The sequence below is a fragment of the Meleagris gallopavo genome, chromosome 20 (genome assembly GCF_905368555.1).
Source record: "Meleagris gallopavo chromosome 20, MGAL_WU_HG_1.1, whole genome shotgun sequence".
NCBI classification, from domain to species: Eukaryota; Metazoa; Chordata; class Aves; order Galliformes; family Phasianidae; genus Meleagris; species Meleagris gallopavo.
In genome coordinates this window covers 10,485,344-10,501,662 of record NC_139423.1, presented here as the reverse complement: position 1 = coordinate 10,501,662, position 16,319 = coordinate 10,485,344, and the positions used below count along the sequence as shown (strand labels likewise).

General features: G+C 45.5%; 2 protein-coding genes across 3 annotated transcripts; one reads left to right on the top strand and one right to left on the bottom strand.

The window, feature by feature from the left end:
• Positions 1–231: 231 nt before the first annotated feature.
• On the top strand, positions 232–9,510 carry JPT1 (Jupiter microtubule associated homolog 1). 2 transcript variants are annotated; one of them, XM_003211601.5, is made up of 5 exons: positions 232–437; positions 2,826–2,968; positions 3,592–3,683; positions 5,539–5,566; positions 9,224–9,510. In XM_003211601.5, the coding sequence occupies exons 1-5, from the start codon at positions 382–384 to the stop codon at positions 9,370–9,372; spliced, it is 468 nt and encodes a 155-aa protein (XP_003211649.1). In that variant the 5' UTR covers positions 232–381; the 3' UTR covers positions 9,373–9,510. The 2 variants fall into 2 exon arrangements, with proteins under 2 accessions (XP_003211649.1, XP_085096067.1); XM_085239941.1 differs by lacking the exon at positions 232–437 and adding an exon at positions 1,766–1,903.
• Positions 9,511–10,022: 512 nt separating this feature from the next.
• ARMC7 (armadillo repeat containing 7) lies at positions 10,023–13,407 on the bottom strand. The gene is made up of 3 exons (XM_003211613.3): positions 13,182–13,407; positions 12,934–13,077; positions 10,023–12,232 (listed from the first exon to the last, which is right to left on the bottom strand). Exons 1-3 carry the CDS (start codon positions 13,246–13,248, stop codon positions 11,895–11,897), a joined length of 549 nt encoding a protein of 182 aa, XP_003211661.1. The 5' UTR covers positions 13,249–13,407; the 3' UTR covers positions 10,023–11,894.
• Between the last annotated feature and the right edge of the window lie 2,912 nt (positions 13,408–16,319).

The window sequence follows — 16,319 nt, the reverse complement described above, 5'->3', positions numbered from 1 at the left end:
CCTTCCGCCAATCGCTAACGGACGTCTCCATCACGCACGTGCAGTCGGTTGCTGTGGAGCAGACATATTGCTCGACCAATGGGATTTAGAGGATGAGGCAGTACGCCTCAGAATAGACCACGAGGCGGGCCGAAGGGTAGAGTGGCAAAGCGTTGCCCAATAGAAACTCGGCGTTGTGTTTGAACCATCCACTGAGAGGACAGCTGGGGGGGCGGGCCTTACGCGCTATATAAAGGTGCGGCAGGGGCGGGCGGCGGCTGCAGTTGTCACCGGCAGCGGTGAAGGCAGGGCGAAGGGGGAGGGAGCTCCGTTCCCAGGACCGTCACTCCCCACCGCCGCCTTGACGGAGCCCTTCCCCCGTCTTCTCCATCCATTGCCGCAATGACCACCACAACCATCTTCTCGGGCATGGACCCCAGCGGCAGGAACAGCTCCAGGTCCGGAGGGAAAGAAGGGGCTCCGAGGCCCTCGGAATCGTTAGAGCGGCGCGCGGCGGGGCTGCGGCTCTCCGTCAACTCAGGCTCTGCAGGCGGCGGGAGGGAGCAGCGGATGGGCCCCGGGGCGACGCCGGCCGGGGAGGCACGAGTAGCGGCTGGGTCGGGGCTGGGAACGGGCCGAACAGGAGGCGGGGGCGGGCCGCGCCCAGCGAGGGCACAGCCGGCCGCTTCGGGGCTCGGCAGGGCGGGGGACGGGACCGAGCGGCGCGATGCTGCGGGTGGGGGGCGAGCCGCGGGGGTGGGAGCTCGCCAGACCCACCCTGGGCTGCCGCCCGCCTCAGCCGCTTCCTAACAAAGAAGGCAGGCGAATCCTTCGGCCCGGCGCAGCCGCGCAGCAGGAGCGACCCGGGGGTCACCGCTCCGCTCCCCTCGCTCGATGCCCGCCGTCGTCCACCACGCCCGCACCCCGCCGAACGGCCCCGGCGTTTGGGTGGGGCCGAGGCGCCTCTATTGTCTGCTCCGCCGCCCTCCTCGCCCCCCGCCCCACCTGCGCACCGCGCTCTTTCTCCCGTCGGACTCTTTGCGGGTGACCGCCGCCCGCTCCGCGGGGCCCTCGCCGCTGTCCGGCGGTGTCCGTTTCGTTAAGCTCATTGTGTACGACCGCTTTAACGGGCTTAAGCCGGCTCGCAGCGAGCATGCTCGGGGGGGGGGAGGGAATGGGGGTGACGCCTTTCCTCGGCTCCGCACCCCCGGGCATCGAGGCATCGGGGAGCCCGCGGCTCAGTGGGCCCGGACGGAGCCGGAGCCGGACCTGGAGCTCGCGGAGCGGCTCTTGGCGGAACAAAGGAACTTGGGAAGCGTGCCTGGAAGGGACGCGGGCAGCGCCGCGCTTTGGCGGCCGTCTTCTCAGTACGGCTTTGGCTTGGCGGAACAGATGCTTCCTAACTAACAAAAAACGCTTGAAAAGCCCTTCCTAAATATGGGTGGATTCTCAGTGCGCAGCACGGGGGTGTCAGATGCGATGTTAAGAGTAGTCCTTTGCTGAGACGCTCAAATACCTCAGGACTGGGAGAAGCTTCTAATGAAATCCATCTACCTTTATCTAGGATTGGCAGAAATGATCACTTAACGGTTTATGTAGTTGCTCTTTTGCTTTCAGTTACTCTTTTCTGTTAATTTCATTAAGTCTTTGGAAACTGTTACGCTGTTAAGAGCAGTGATTTCACTGCCATAGTAAAAGAAAGATGATGTAATGGTAAGTGCAACAGATGTGGCTTAAAAAAACACAGGCATCTCTTCTGTATAAGGAAAAAATTGGCACTGGCAATTCAAGATTGTTGTATCATCTCCATTCAAAAGGAGAAGCAGCAAATTGTAGGAGTGGATTTCTTAAAACGCATGACCCGATCGGCTCGGATCTTCCCATTGATTGTATATTTGGAGATGGATTTTGTAATGAAAGTCAGGTTAGCAACAGTAAATACCCATTTCAAACATTTTCGTTATTTTCTTACTGTGGTCTGGAGGTCCCATAGACTGGGGAAGTGTTTTTGAGTTGTATTTCCAGCGCAGTAGGCACTAAGCCTCAAAAAATCCAAGTGCTGTTCGCAGTGGTGCTGGCGCTGCAAATTCTGACGTCGTCTTTGTGTGGAATTCACAGCTTTGGTGTATTCACCGTAGAAAACACCACAGAGCTTGTGACGTTCTGACTTTTTATAGTTCTAATGCTTTGTTAAACTATTAGAAGAGGGAACGTGTCCCTTTCCTACCAACATCTGGGCTTCATTTGGGAGCACTGGGTGCATTGGAAGCACCGTTCTGTTGGCTACTGAAATGTCTTTAGCATCAGCCCAGTAGCCTGCCTCAAAATTTTCTGATTGAAGAAACCTAGACAGAGGCTGCAGTCCAGTTGTCATATTGAAAGCAGCACTGTGGCTCATGCCAAATTTTACTCTTTGCTGTACCACCAGTGTGAAGATTAATTGCTTTCAGAGGGTTCTCGAAAAAGAAACTCACAACTGTTGAAGTTGTGTACCTGGATTCTGACATGCCCCATAATATTTTTAATTTTTAATGGGGTCAGGCTGGAGACTGACAGCAGCTTTTGTTGATGCCAAGTGAAGAAAGGGTGCAAGCAGAGTATAGGAATGTTTTAGTTTCGATAAGTGACACCAAAGAGAAGAGCAGTGGAGATAAAAAGCCCGGATTGAATACTGGGAAACCATTTAGTTTTATAGTTTGAGTTATGCACTCAAGACGTAATAGTGAGCGTCGCTTATTAAATGCCAGTGCATAATACAGACACCCCATGTCGTTTACGTTGGGCTTTCTTTGTATGCTGGGAATGCTGCTTAGTAGTGCAGGCTGTAAGGCTGAATCTCTCTGCAGAGTGCTGCGTCCTCCTGGCGGCGGTTCCAACTTTTCCTTGGGTTTTGATGAACCAAAAGAACAGCCCATGCGAAAGAACAAAATGGCATCCAGCATCTTTGGAACTCCTGAAGAAAATCCACCTTCCTGGGCTAAATCGTCGGGTAAGAGCACTGCTTTCTTTGCAGGTTTGCTGACATGCATTAATCCATTTTGGGGATTGGCCTGAAGCTGCTGGTGTCTGGTTGGAAACCCAACTTCACTTCTTGCTTTGTAGATCAGGGCTAGAAATGAGCATTACTGACGTGGGATTTATTATTATTATTATTTATTTAATATGTAAACCTTGGACCTAGGCGTTGTTGCAGGCACGTAGCTAAGAGAGTGTATTTTTGGATGCAATTTCTCCAGATTAATTATCTTAGAGTAGGGCAAACTTGTGACTTAGTATGTGGGATAGTACTGATCTTGATTAATCAGAGGAAGCTTTGCTTTGTGTTGTACCTGCAGCTGGGATTAAATTCCCATTTCTGTAGATCATTTCCTAAATAGATGGCCCTGGGACCCCGCTTTCCATCTAAGCAATGCCCTCAGCTGCACAAAATGCTCTTGTAATTTGTGAGTCATTATGTAAAGAACCAGGACAAACTTTGACTGGTAAAGCTTTAATTCACAAAAGAAGTAGGGGAAGAAGGAAAAAAAAAATAAAACATGCCACATCATTTTTTCATCTACTTTCCCAGTAAGTTTATCTTGCAGCCTAATTAGAATCGATCTCTGCTTCTAGGGACAAAGCCAGGTGAAATCAGAGAAGACACTGAACCATCTGGACCACAGAGAAATTCAACTGATGCTAACTGTGGAGACGTAGATCCGAAGGTCAGTATGCTTCCTGTAAAGAGTGTGGTAATGGCCTACATCACTCTCCCTGGCTGCTTTGTCAGTGACACGCACAGCTGAAAGCACTGTAGAGTTTGAAACCTTGTTCTTAAATCTGTTCTTACTGTGCAGGTTCTCTTTTCCACGTGATGGTCTTCTTGCATGTTGTGGAAGGGTTGGATTTTTCTAAAATGAGTACTTTCTAGAGCTCTTAACTTTTCTTTCTTCCTGATGGACAGCAGTGCAGTGGTGTGAGATCTTGCTTCAGTCTTAAGCAAGTAGTTGTTTTTTAACACAAAGGTTAGCTACAGTGAACTCTGGATTTATTGACTTATGTGGGATTTGGTCTCATAGCCCAACACCCTGCTTCTCAGTGGCAGGAATGCTCCTTACATTTGTGTTGCTGTCTTTAGTAACGCCAAGATGTGTTTCTTTCCATGTAAGCTGTTTACTTGATAGCGATATGGAGCATGATATGTAGTGTTACCCTGGCTTTTGCATTATGTACAATTACAGTTAATGGGGAAAACAGGATGAGAAGAAGTCATTTCACTGAACGTAGGAAAAAAGAAAGGGAGGCCGAGAACGACTCACTCGCATAATTAAATGCTATAGGTGGAAAAGAAACGCCTCAGGTTTAGGTTTTCAGAAAAAGAACTGGATAGGTAAATTTTTGGCAGATATCTTTTCCCTCATGAGTTGTAAACAACAAGTTTTATTTTGGTAGCAGGCATCAATCGTCAGTTTAATCCATTTCTGTTATTAGTAGTGTATTGGAGCCTCAGAATTGTTGGTTAGATAAAATGTCGTGTTCCTATTTAGCAAATGTAAGATATATAGATTAGTAACTTTTACCACAGAAAACAAAAATAAATGATTTAATCTTAATTCTATTTTCTGCTTTATTTATTTAAATACTGTCTGATAGTTCTCAGCTTTGCAATCTTGATTCTCATAAAACAAAATATTTTTATGTTGTGCGATAATTAAAACTACAGACAGAAGCTAGAGCTAATGTCCGAGGGGGATTTCTGTGCTCATATCCTGACAGCTGCAAGTTCACTTTGTAATTAACAACTTTCATAGATTGAATGTTGCTAACATCTTATGCTATTGTGGAACCCTGGCTGCTGCTGGAGGACTTGCTGTATCTTTGTGTCAAGTTAGATTCTGAACAGGTTGATTATGAAGAGAATGTTTAGCTATTTGTGTAACGAAGGAAATTTTAGCTTTGTCAGAAACTGGTATCTCAAAAACTAAATACACTGGGTGGAATGGATGTTCTTGGCTTTCCTAGCAGATACATGTTTGGTGTTGGAAAGAGTCACTTAGGAGAAAAGAGGAGACGCTGATGGGTAATGGCTTAATTTATTGTCATTACTGCTTGACAGTTCAGTGTTCTGGTTCCTGTCAGTTCTGCCTAATGAAGGGTGCTGTGTGCAGTAGTGCTCGCAGCCACCTGCATCTTTCACAGTGTGGGCATCACGTGTATACCAATTGTACAGGCACTAGGGTTGCTTCAATTGTATCTTTGTTTAAAGTTCTAGAGTTAAGTTACATAACTGACCAGTTGATGAAGTAAAACTGGTCACTGTAGGAATTGGTGCTTACAAATCCATCGTTTTAAATCTGTTGAAACATGCATCTGGAACCATCTGCTCTACTCTGGTATCTGCCTGTGAGAGTGTGGTGTCGGTCCAGAAGTGCTTCAGTGGGTCTGTCAGAATGTTGCTTGGCAGAGCGGTGTGTCCAGCCGTGATGGCTTGATCAGTCACAGTGTGAGTGCCCTCCCAATGGAAGCAAGGTAAAACTACATTTTGAACTATCAGTTATAACGTGTTCCTCTCTTTTCTAGGGAGGAGATGGCGGTGGTGAAACATTTGGTGAGTAACTCCTTCAGGCTTGTAGTAAAAACGTTTTCCATTTTCTCAAAATAGAAGAAGATGGGAGAAAAAAAAATCTCGAGAGCTTGGTTTGCCTCTTGAACCCATCAGATCAGTAAAATGACCTAAGTGCTTCATCAGAAATTGCAGGTGGCGATATGGGATGTAATAGCAGAATGACTCTGTTAGTCATCAGGGTAAAAACGAGAGCAGTCCTGTTCATTTATTTTGCCAGCAGCAGCAACTGGCATCAAGATCTAAATTTGTGAAGGCAAGATGGATACCATCTTGCAAAGACTTACGTGATTGATAGACTATACTACATTGTAGTAGCTTGTAATTAAATAGGATAGTCACCTCCAGAGATTTCAGGTTCATCTTTTTCTCTGTCTTATTGTTTTCCCACACACAGCAAACACTCAATTCACAGAAATAATTAAGGATATCTATTGCATCTGAAAGCATCTGCATTTATTAGATTTTAAGTTCCTGTTGCTTTTTAAATGCTGATTTTTTGTAAGGAAGTAAGTAATCGTAATGCAGATTTAGAGTAAACAGAGGCACTTCCCCTAGCAGCATGTATGTTTATTTTGAGGGCTTTTTTATGTAGCTCTGAGGCTGGAAGTCTCTCCTTAGCAAGATTTACCTTGAGAATAGCTGACTTCCTGATGTGAGGAGTGTGTCTGTTTACCACGTACTTCTAAGTGTTACTTCTAACACCTTAGAGTTGTGGAAGATCTCTAAAGATCTCCATATCCTGAACAGACTTCTGCTGGGAGGGTGAAAAGTTTTCCAGAGTGCCTGTTAACTACCTCTGAGTGCTGTATTTCTGGCCAGAATGCTCTTTGGAGCATCTTGCTCCTCTAGCAGACTGTGATGTGGTGTGCTGCTTCTAGTAGAACTATGCAGGCTTGTTCAGTATTTCCTTCTCAAGACTGTCTGATCTTAATTGGCGTCCTAGTGTGCGCACTTAGAGTTCATGCCTCAGACAGGAAGATGTGGTTTTGATACTCTTTTGAGTCTGCAGGCTTTGCTCTTCTCCTGGTGCTTGTTAAAAGCAGCTCACTGTGGTGTTGGGAGCAGTGGTGAGACGAGAAGAGATGAGATTGGAGGCAGCAGAAATAGGACTGCTTGGGTTAGCAACAGCTGTCTGAAACAGAGTGAAAAAATGATATGCTGACTCTTAGAAGTTGCCATTCTCACAGGTCTATAAGTTGTGGGCCTTTGGTTTGTTTCCAGAAGGTGATGGGAAAATGTTCTTAGCAAGTACTGAGTAAATGTTTGCTGGAAAGGGGATTTCCAAATAAGTAAAGTAACAAGTTAGCCTTTATAACTGAAGTTTACCACTGTTGTGGCTGTGGCAAAAATTAAATTTTTGAAGACATTCCTGGCAAAATAAAAATGTCAGGCATGTGTTTGGCTGTTAAACTTCTGCTGATGGTACTTCGAAAGGAGTAGAAAGCTAGTGCTCACTGGAAGTGGTGTCTGTGACAAGTACCTGAGAATCTCGGCGTGCTGTTAAATTAATCTCGTCCTGGTTGGCTTTGGGTATCTTACCTTAATGTGGAGTACAGAGTCCTGTCGAGCTAGCCCTGTCACTTCACCACTTCATACTCCTGCTGTGCGAGGTAGCAGACATGAGCTGGTGAGCATCCCACTTGTGCATGTGATTTTTGCACTTGACATTGTATGGCTGTCTCCTGAGTTTTAAAGAGAACGAATATGCTTCCAAATAAACGCTATTTGCTTACAAATTCATAGCATAACTATAGTTTTAATAAGCTCCCATCATTAAAAGATGTTTCCTCTTCCAGTTTTGGAAATGATTTTCTGTATGTAACTGATTATAAAACCTTAAGGTAGGTGTTGGGGGATATGTACCTTCTATTAGTCACGTCTGTCTAGGAGAAGAGAACTTGTGCCTTTTGCAGAAATGTTTTTGCTTCTTGTTTGAAAGCTGTAGTTCCTTTTGTACTGGAAAGGTTCCAGTAGTTTGCAGTGTACTTGACAGCAAACTAACTCAGAGATTACACCCTTCCTGGTAATGAAAGAACTTCAACATTTGATCTGATTTTGTTGGCTTTTACCACGTTAGCTATTAGGTTAGCAGACTATGCTGTATCTTGATCACGTGAGGAGTGCCAGTGTATGTATCAGATGGCTGAAGGAGTCTCTAATAAGCTGTGGAAACTTTCCTGAAGTCTCCTGTGATAGGAGGTTTTTTAAAATTCAGTTAGCACTGTGTACTTGATTAATGGGGCTAACTAAAGAGAATTAGACAGCTCTTAATTGACGGTCACAAGTGACTGTCATTGCATGAAGGTGAAGTCTGGTGTTCGGTAGAAAGTTTATCATCATGAGTGCTTCACGGTACTCCAGCAGTCTGCTTGAAGCACAGACACTGGGATGAAGCACTCGGGGCTGTGTGAATGGTGGCCATGGCTGCCGTCGTTCCCAGCTTGCTGAGTAAGCAGGCAGCAGCATACGTGAGCTGCAAGGCTTTGGGCTTAAAGCTTTGTATTTAACTGCTTTGGTCACATGTGCCTGTGGGTTAGTGAAGGCAGCAGAGAATCTTAGGTTGCGTGGAAGCTATGAGCTGCCAGAGTTCTTGGAGATTATTATAAGCATGGATATGCAGATGGTCACAGACAGGTTTTCAGTGTTTCTGATAAAATCTTGCATCAAAGGTTTTTTAAAAAGCAGTGCTAAGTTGCCACAGCATTGGTGAAAAGCGTCTCCTGTGATAAGAAGCTAGATAAAAAACAGGAGGTGAAAGGCAGGATTTAGTAATTGGTGTTGGGGCAGTGGGAAGTGGTGCTGCGATTAGTTTTATTGGGTGCCTTCATCCATGACCTGGTAATGAACAGTTAAGTCTTCGATGGCTAAGTTTTGTCAAGTGGTCAAATGTGCTGATGGCGAGAAAATCTCACTGTGTTCAGGCCTTTGGCTCATAACTAATTCTATTAATCTGTAAAAATGTGAGATGCTAATGATCTCGTGGTCCTCATTAACTGTCAATGAAATAGATACATAAATTATTTGCTAGAGTATCTAAAGTGCTTCCTGTGAATAATTCCTTCTGTGTCCTGTCTTCACTTGTGGTTGTTCAGAACTACTTAAAATAGATGAAACTGGCATGTGCTTCCCGGGGAATGTAAATTTGAGCCTGCCTGTACATGGATTTGCATTCCCTAGTCTGGTCTATGTGAAGTCTCAGAAGTGTCAGATATTCTCTCCTCTAACAAAATTGGGAACGTGGTGTGAATCTGAGCTCTTGCTTGTAAGTACTGATGCTTCTGTGGCTCCATTTCCAGCACTTGCTCAGATTTGAGTTAAAATTACTAGGGTGGTCACACACTATGTACAAGACTTGATTGTAGCTGCTTGTCAGTTAAAAAATAAAAAAATTGAAAAGAATCACTGGGGTCCCCCAATAGCAGCTAAGAGAATGCAACTCTTAAATGCCTGAAACTCAACTGAAGGCATCAGAGTTCTGAAAAATATTTCAGGCAGCTGGAAGTCTGTCTTGCCAACAGATGACAGCAGCTCTGTGTGACTGTAAGCCTGGAGAAAACTCACTGATCTGCCTAATCCAGAGAAACCCTCTGGCTTTTATCATCCTCATCAAACACCTTAAAAAAGCTTCTTTTTTTCTAGAAAACATTGAGGCTGATGTAGAGGCTGCCCCAGGTCAGAATGAAGAAAAATCCCTGCCTGCTGCACCTGTTCCTAGCCCAGTAGCACCAGCACCTGCACCATCCAGGAGAAATCCACCCGGTGGCAAGTCCAGCCTAGTCCTCGGTTAAACCTTTCCTTTCCTGACTTGAACTTGTGTCTGTTTCTTGCCCATCCCCCCACCCCCCATGCTTGTGAACTGCACAACTTGAGCCTGACTGTACATCTCGAATTTCTTTCAATTAAAAAGAAGCACTTTATGTACTCCATCTTTTTTTTTTTTTTTTTTTTTCCAGATCAAGGGTTTTTTTCCACTTTTGTCCTGTGTTCTAGATCTGCTGGAAGTTACATGAGTGTTTTTTAGTGGTAGACTTGAGGGAAAGTTTTATGAAGTATAGTAATGTAATTCAAAGGAAAGTAGATAGGTTCTAAGTGTGCTTTAGAGGGTTTTTGTACTGAGATTTTTAGAACCCCTTAGCTATACAAGGGTCTAGAGTCCTGGTTAAAGAGGCCAGCAAATGATCAACAAGAGTGGTCCCTTCTTCCACGTGTGAACTTTGGGATCTAAAAGAATTCATTGTCTGCACAGGGTGAATGCCTTGAGCCCTGCTGTGCCATTTAAAGTGGTTAGTGTACACCATGCTGCCTTTAAAAAACATTGGTACTGGACTAGTGTAAAGCATGGTACGCCAAATAGAGGGCTGATGACCAGAGTCACCTGGCCTGAGGCTAGGAGGGGATTTGTTTGGACTTTATTCAGTAAAGGTGGAGTGGATCGTAGAAATAAATAAAAAATTACAGGGCTTTTTTTTTTTTTTTTTTTTTTTTTTTTATACAACTGACTCAATGCTGTGCATGATCATGCTGGTGCTTGACCATGAGGTGAAAATCTCATTCTTTAAAGTGTGTGTTGTAATTTCACGAAGCTGGACTGTTGCTTAAGGTAAATAATATAGAGATTTTGAAGCAATGTTTCCTGCGTGGATTTTATTTTGTGGGTTTGGTTCTGCATTGTTCTCAGTTGTCCTGCCTTAATCTGAAGAGGGCTGGGATGGAGCAGAAGAGGAGAGTGCACACACCTGATTGGGGGTACCATCACATGCTGTCTCCACATGAAGAGTGTCAAACATCAATTTTCTCTTCTCAAGAAGCATGCAGTGTGGCTTGATACATGTCATCTGTTTTACCAGAATAGGGGAAATGAAAGTTTCTCCTCTCAAAACCAAATTGGACTCCGTGGCAGAACTGCTAAGTCAGGGCCTGAACTGACAGAGGTGACCGAACAGCTGGTGGGAAGGCAGGGCCGGCCGGGAGCTCAGGTGCGTGCAGCGCAGCTGCTGCGTGTCTGCCAGCCTCCAGCCTGCCTTCCCAATCCTGAAGAGCTCTGAAAACGCCCTGACTTCCCAGTGAGGCATGGAGAAGCCCCTCCCTCAGGTGCTGACTATGAAACTGGATTTGCTCTAATGGCCTTTCTTCACACAGCAGGTAGGGAACGTGGTCTGGGTGCATGTAAACCATGTCTACCCATTTCCTGGCCTAGGAGGGGGAAAGTAAGTAGTGAAGTTGTATTTCCTTTGCAAGCCCCACGAGCGCAGACATGGTTACATCTCCTTCACTTACTGAGTTTGGGCACGCCAGACTGTCTGCTAAAAAGGTGCCCAGTGTGCACAGAGGAGCTGCTTGCTCACGGCGGAGCCCCAGTTGGCTTTTGTGTTTTTAAGCTCACTCTGTTGTGTTTCAGCTGACGTGAAGGGGGAGAAAGCAAAACTCTGAAACTCACAGGCACACAGTGCTGTCTTTCAGGAAGCACTGTGGTAAAGGGCCAAACCATTTTATGTTTTTAGGCAGTTAGCCACTCTGGCTTTTGAGTTACCTTTGGCATGATTGGCTGATAATGAAAAGAGAGCAAGGTGCCTTCAACTTCCAACTCACATGCATTAGTAAGAGCAGGCAGAGGCTGGGCTGCAAGTGTAGAGAAATATTTATGAGCTTACACAAAACTGTTTACACAACAGTTAAGTTAATGTTTTACTAAGAGAAGGCTTTTCTTGTGAACCTGAATGCCGTAAACCCTTTTTCGACCTGCACCTTTCTCAGCTGTGGTAATGAGGGAAATACAGCTTTCTCCTTCCTAACTTACAGGATGGCTATCACCTATTCTGTGGCATGATGATAAAACAGTATATTTAGTACCAAAGATATGTAGTAGGATTGCAGATTACCAGAGCAGGGAAACACCTTTCTTCTGCAGGAAGGATGAAGTTTCGGTCATTTCAAAGTCATTTGAGTTGACAGTGGAAAGTTGTGGCAAAATCAGCCAGGAACTAGAAGTGATAAAGCTGAGCAATGATCCAAGCAGAAAAAGTAACTGCTAGAAAGAGTTAGACTTGCAAGCTGTTGCTGAGCTGCACTCAGCAACCTGCTGACCAACAGCCATCACTTTTTTTATTTAAAATATTTGCTTCCAGTTTCAGCTGCATTCTTGGCCTGCTACAGTGCTGTACTGTCCTCTTCAATAGTAACTAAAATTCAATGCTAGTCTGATTTCCTTCTTTGTTGTTCTCCTCACGCTCTTGACCTACTGAGCATTAGTTGGAGACCTGAGAAAATGGGGGTGCCGCTCTCTCAATAGCTCCAAGCTGCTCTGACGGCTTCAGTCCTTAGGGAGAGGAATCCCTACTGCTGTGTGTTTGCTTAGGTTCTTGGCCTCTTCCACCTGCAGAGGTGTGCAGTAATCCTCCAGGAAGACTGTTGCCAGATTGCTTAGCCTTCTGCTGGCGGAGAGAGAGAAGCGAAGCATGCACTCCACCACTGGGAGAGGCGTGGTCTGCTGGCACGACTGTGGTGTTGTCAGATACATCAGGGTTGTGACTGCTGACATGACTGTCTCTTCATTGGAGCTGGAGAGGCAATTAATTATGGGCTCTACTCCACTGGCCTCCAGGATATAGTCTTTGTTAGTTTTATCCAGACACAGGTTGCAAAGACCACCTGAAATAGCGAAAAAAAGCATCTGATACATGCAAGACAAATTCTTTCTACACCCTCATCCAGACACATTCCACATGCTTAATGGCACCTTATTTGGGAATAAATGGCAACAGTCTGAGTGCTTTTCATATCTTTGTATTTACCGATACCAATGCAGTTTGGTCCTAACCTGTGAGACGCTTGCCCTGAGTTGTCCTCAGCTGCTTGATCTTTCCTTCTTTTTGTAAAATAACGTGCAAAAATATTTTTTCCGAGTGGTAAGAGCAAAAGCCGTCTTCAAGATACCAAGAATTATACAATGGATTTTTAATTGTCCTACATAACCTTTTTTTCCAACTCAGTGCAGTAACAGCAATTATTTCCTTAAATGCAACTGCATAAATATCCCCTTTTTCTAAAGTGCTGATTGATATTTGGCAATTCCTGTTTTCTAGCACAGACGCAAGCAAAACCTGGAAAACTTTAAAGGCTCTTCGAGAAATGTTCTCTTGATTCTTCCCTGAGATCTGCCCACAGAGCCCCTGCACGTCCTCAGAGGGCCCTGCACGGCTGCACACGATGTGTGCTGCAGGACGAAACAGCTGCGTCACAGTGCCAAAGGGGCTGTAAGACACCTTTTTTTTATTTTCTATATTTCCCCAGTTTATTACAGGTGTTTTAGAGAAAAAGACATATGGATGCACTAAGGATGCTGTCCTTACCCATAGCAAATTCCACGAGGGTCTCGTTGTCTTCCGTCAGCATGTCGAGGAACAGGTCTGGCACCTGGAGCTGCCGCAGATACTCGTAGTTCCTGGGGTCGTAGGCGAAGTTGGCCAGGTTGGCCAGCACCTGCTGCTTGGCCTCTGCAAGGGAAAGCACGGCGTGGGACGAGGGGCGGCGGCACCCGCCGCGGGTACACAAAGAGATCTTTGCTGGATGGAGATTTCGCTTTTATACGCGGGATTACCTGGGCTGTCTGTCACCTGGAACTCAGTGACGAGGGCCTGCAGATACTCCAGCCTCCCCAGCTCCATCCCGAGTTCTGAGAGCTCTGCCGATCAGCCGCGATCAGCCCCCGGCGCCGGCGAGACGGACAGCGAGGCGGTCCGGCAACTCGCGGCCGCCATTTTGTGGGCGTTACTCTCAGGCGCCATTTTGTGGGTGCTGCGGCTCCTCCTGGCGGCCGGGCTGCGGCGTGAGAGGGCCGGGCTGTGGCCGTGCGGGGTGGTGGGCGGCTGGCGGGGCCGCCGCGCACGTTGCTCGTTCATGCCGAAGTAAACGCGCATCTCGCTGTTTCACTGTGTTCGGCAAACGCGTATTTCTAACGTTTCCCCTTTGTTCTGCAAAGATGCTCACCTTTCCTCGCCGCCTAGTTGTTTGCCGCCCAGGCTTGGACATTTTCACACCCGTGTCTGCTGCTTGGCCCGAGAACTCAGAAACGCGGACGCACAAGCGCTATGGAAAGCAGGGGAGGGCGGTGCTGCTGGGTTTTGGTGGGGATTGGGACGCCCAGCTGGGGAAGAACAATGCAAAGAAGTTTTTTTTATGGAGTGGATAGGCAACAATGAAGCCAAGAAAAGAGAGAGATTTAAAAAAGGCAGCAGATATTTCCAGTCTGTTTGCACAACGGCCGGATCTGAGAAAAAGCAATGCCGTTGTTCTGAAGGCATCCCGTGAAGCCACTGCTGCTGAGCACCGCGAGCGGCGTCAGATGTGTTGGTGTGGAGGAAATACAGAAGCAGAGGTGCACAAACATCACACGTGGGTGGGCTTAGTAGAGATTGCCATTTCTTTTGTTGAAGCAATTAAATAGAATCATAGAACCGTAGAATCATTGAGGTTTGAAAAGGCTTCCAGCCAGCTCTTCACCCTTAGCAAAGAGTGTACCTGTCCAATTGAATACAGGTTCTTCTATAGATGAGGTCGGAAACAGTGCACTGACGTTACAGTGTCCTGCACTGACTGAAGGGCCCTGATTTTCATTCAAAGGAAACTGGACGTGGTCTCATCCACCAAATGCAGGGCTTCAGGGAAGGAATGCTGGGCTGGTAGTAGCTCCTACCACACAGTAAGCTGTCTGCTCGTGTCCACCTTAAACAGAAGGATGAGGAAAGCAGCTGCACTGAATGCAGCAGTGCTCTCAATGTTGCAGTACTTTGGGGAGACAGGGCAGATTAAAGTCAAGGTATTTACTTCCACCTGATATAAAAGTTCGGGCCAAGCCTGTGCTAGCAACTTCAACTGTTAAAAAAATTGTAGTGAATGTGTATATACATATAAATGTATGTGTATATACATAAAAAGAAGTAACAAAGATTCTACAAATTACTTCAGTTTAAAATGTTGCCACATTAGCAGATTTAATGTAGGCCTTTGTAAATTTAAGTGTTAGTGTACTTTAAACCACTTCTGTCGTTACTAATATGTACTAGGGCGTGACTGTGTGAGACAGGTGGAGAAGAGAAAGCAAATGCAGACCAAGCAAACCAACATAAGGTGTTTGAGGATAATGGGATTGACTAATAAGGGGTGAAAAACATTGCGTTTGAAGAGGAAATATGCAATGATGAGTTCACAAGTACTGTATTTGTCGTCAGTCAGTATGATTTTGCAAGCACAAAACCAGTAGGAACTTTGTCTCCTGCAGTGATTTCACTGTGAGCAGTGTTTAGAAACAGCCCATGCCCATGGTGATTGGGTGATGCATCCATGAAAACTGTACTCTGCAGGTCATGTATTCAGCATGTGGCAAGAGGCAGCCCGGAGGAGAGGAGCACTGGTACTCGCCTTTCTGGGAACTGCTTGCTCTGTTTCTTCTAGATTTTATCTTGTTTTGAGTTTAATCCAAGCCGGATAAGAGATGTGAGGAACATTTTGCATTTAATTTAAGCTGTCTCATAGAGAAGAGTTTGGTGACATTCCCTAGGTTTATGGTCCGCAGAGATTTTCTGTAAGAGTTGGAGGCTGTGCAAGTACTGCTTGCATGACCTGTGCATGCATCTGATTGTTGTTGTGTGCTGCATTACTGCAGGAAGTTTGTCCTGGTCGTACAGAAAGATCACTTGGCAGCAGGCAGCGTTGGCTAAGGCATGCAGCCCTCTTGCTCATGCTGTTTGCTCGGGTGATATGGGCCATATTTAATCATCTCTGTCCATGTTGCACAGACAGGTTAAGCATAGCTGTGGTATTTACAGCTTCAGGGGTAGTCTAATGACGGTGGTGCCAACTGATAGCTCAACAAAGTTAAAATTTGGTCAATTTCAGGTTCTGGTAGGTATATTTCTTTTCTCGCAGTTACTAACCAGGTCTGCAAACTATGCTAGACTCTTAATTTAAGTGATTTTGCAGTTCTGAGGTGTTTTAGAGTATGTAAGTTTACCATAACTTTTTTTTTTAATTAAACTTTTCCAAGATTTACACTGGCAGACTATCTAAGTCTTATAAGGTTCACGGTCTTGCAATATTTCAAATGAACTTCCTGGTGAATGTTTCATAGCAGTAAGGAAAGGTGCTTGTTGCAAAATATGCTTTGCTTGCGAAGTTAACGATACGGTTAATGATGGAGGGAGCAGGAAAGAGTATGAGGGGACTGGCTGAGGGTTATTTATCTCCTTCCATTTTTTCTTGCCCTGCTGGTTCTCAGAGGTTTGTAACCTGGCTGAAGCATTAGTGTTTGTCCAGGGTTATTTTACTCTCTGTAGATGTTAACAACAGCTCCTTCAAAGGGTGGTGGTAATTAAGCTGTGCTTGCCTTGCATATTGGGACAACCATAAACTAATAGCAAGAACTTTTATTATTTTATTTTTCTTCTGGGCCTCAAGGTTGTTAAAGACTGAGTATTGATGTACTGAGGGGCAATATTTATTATCCTGTAGCGTGCTCAGTATGCCCAGTGCCTTTCATTACACATTACAGAGCTCCTGCCCAAGGCAGCTGGGAGTTCAGGCTGGGAAGAGAGGTCGGAGAGGAGAGGCATCAAACAGGAAGGGAAGGAGCTAGTTTTCTCTATTATGGCAGTTCAGTCACATTATTTACCTGTGGAAACACAGCTTAAGTGTTATCTGTTCTCCATCTGAGATTTGTTTCTAACCTGTGCATTCTAAA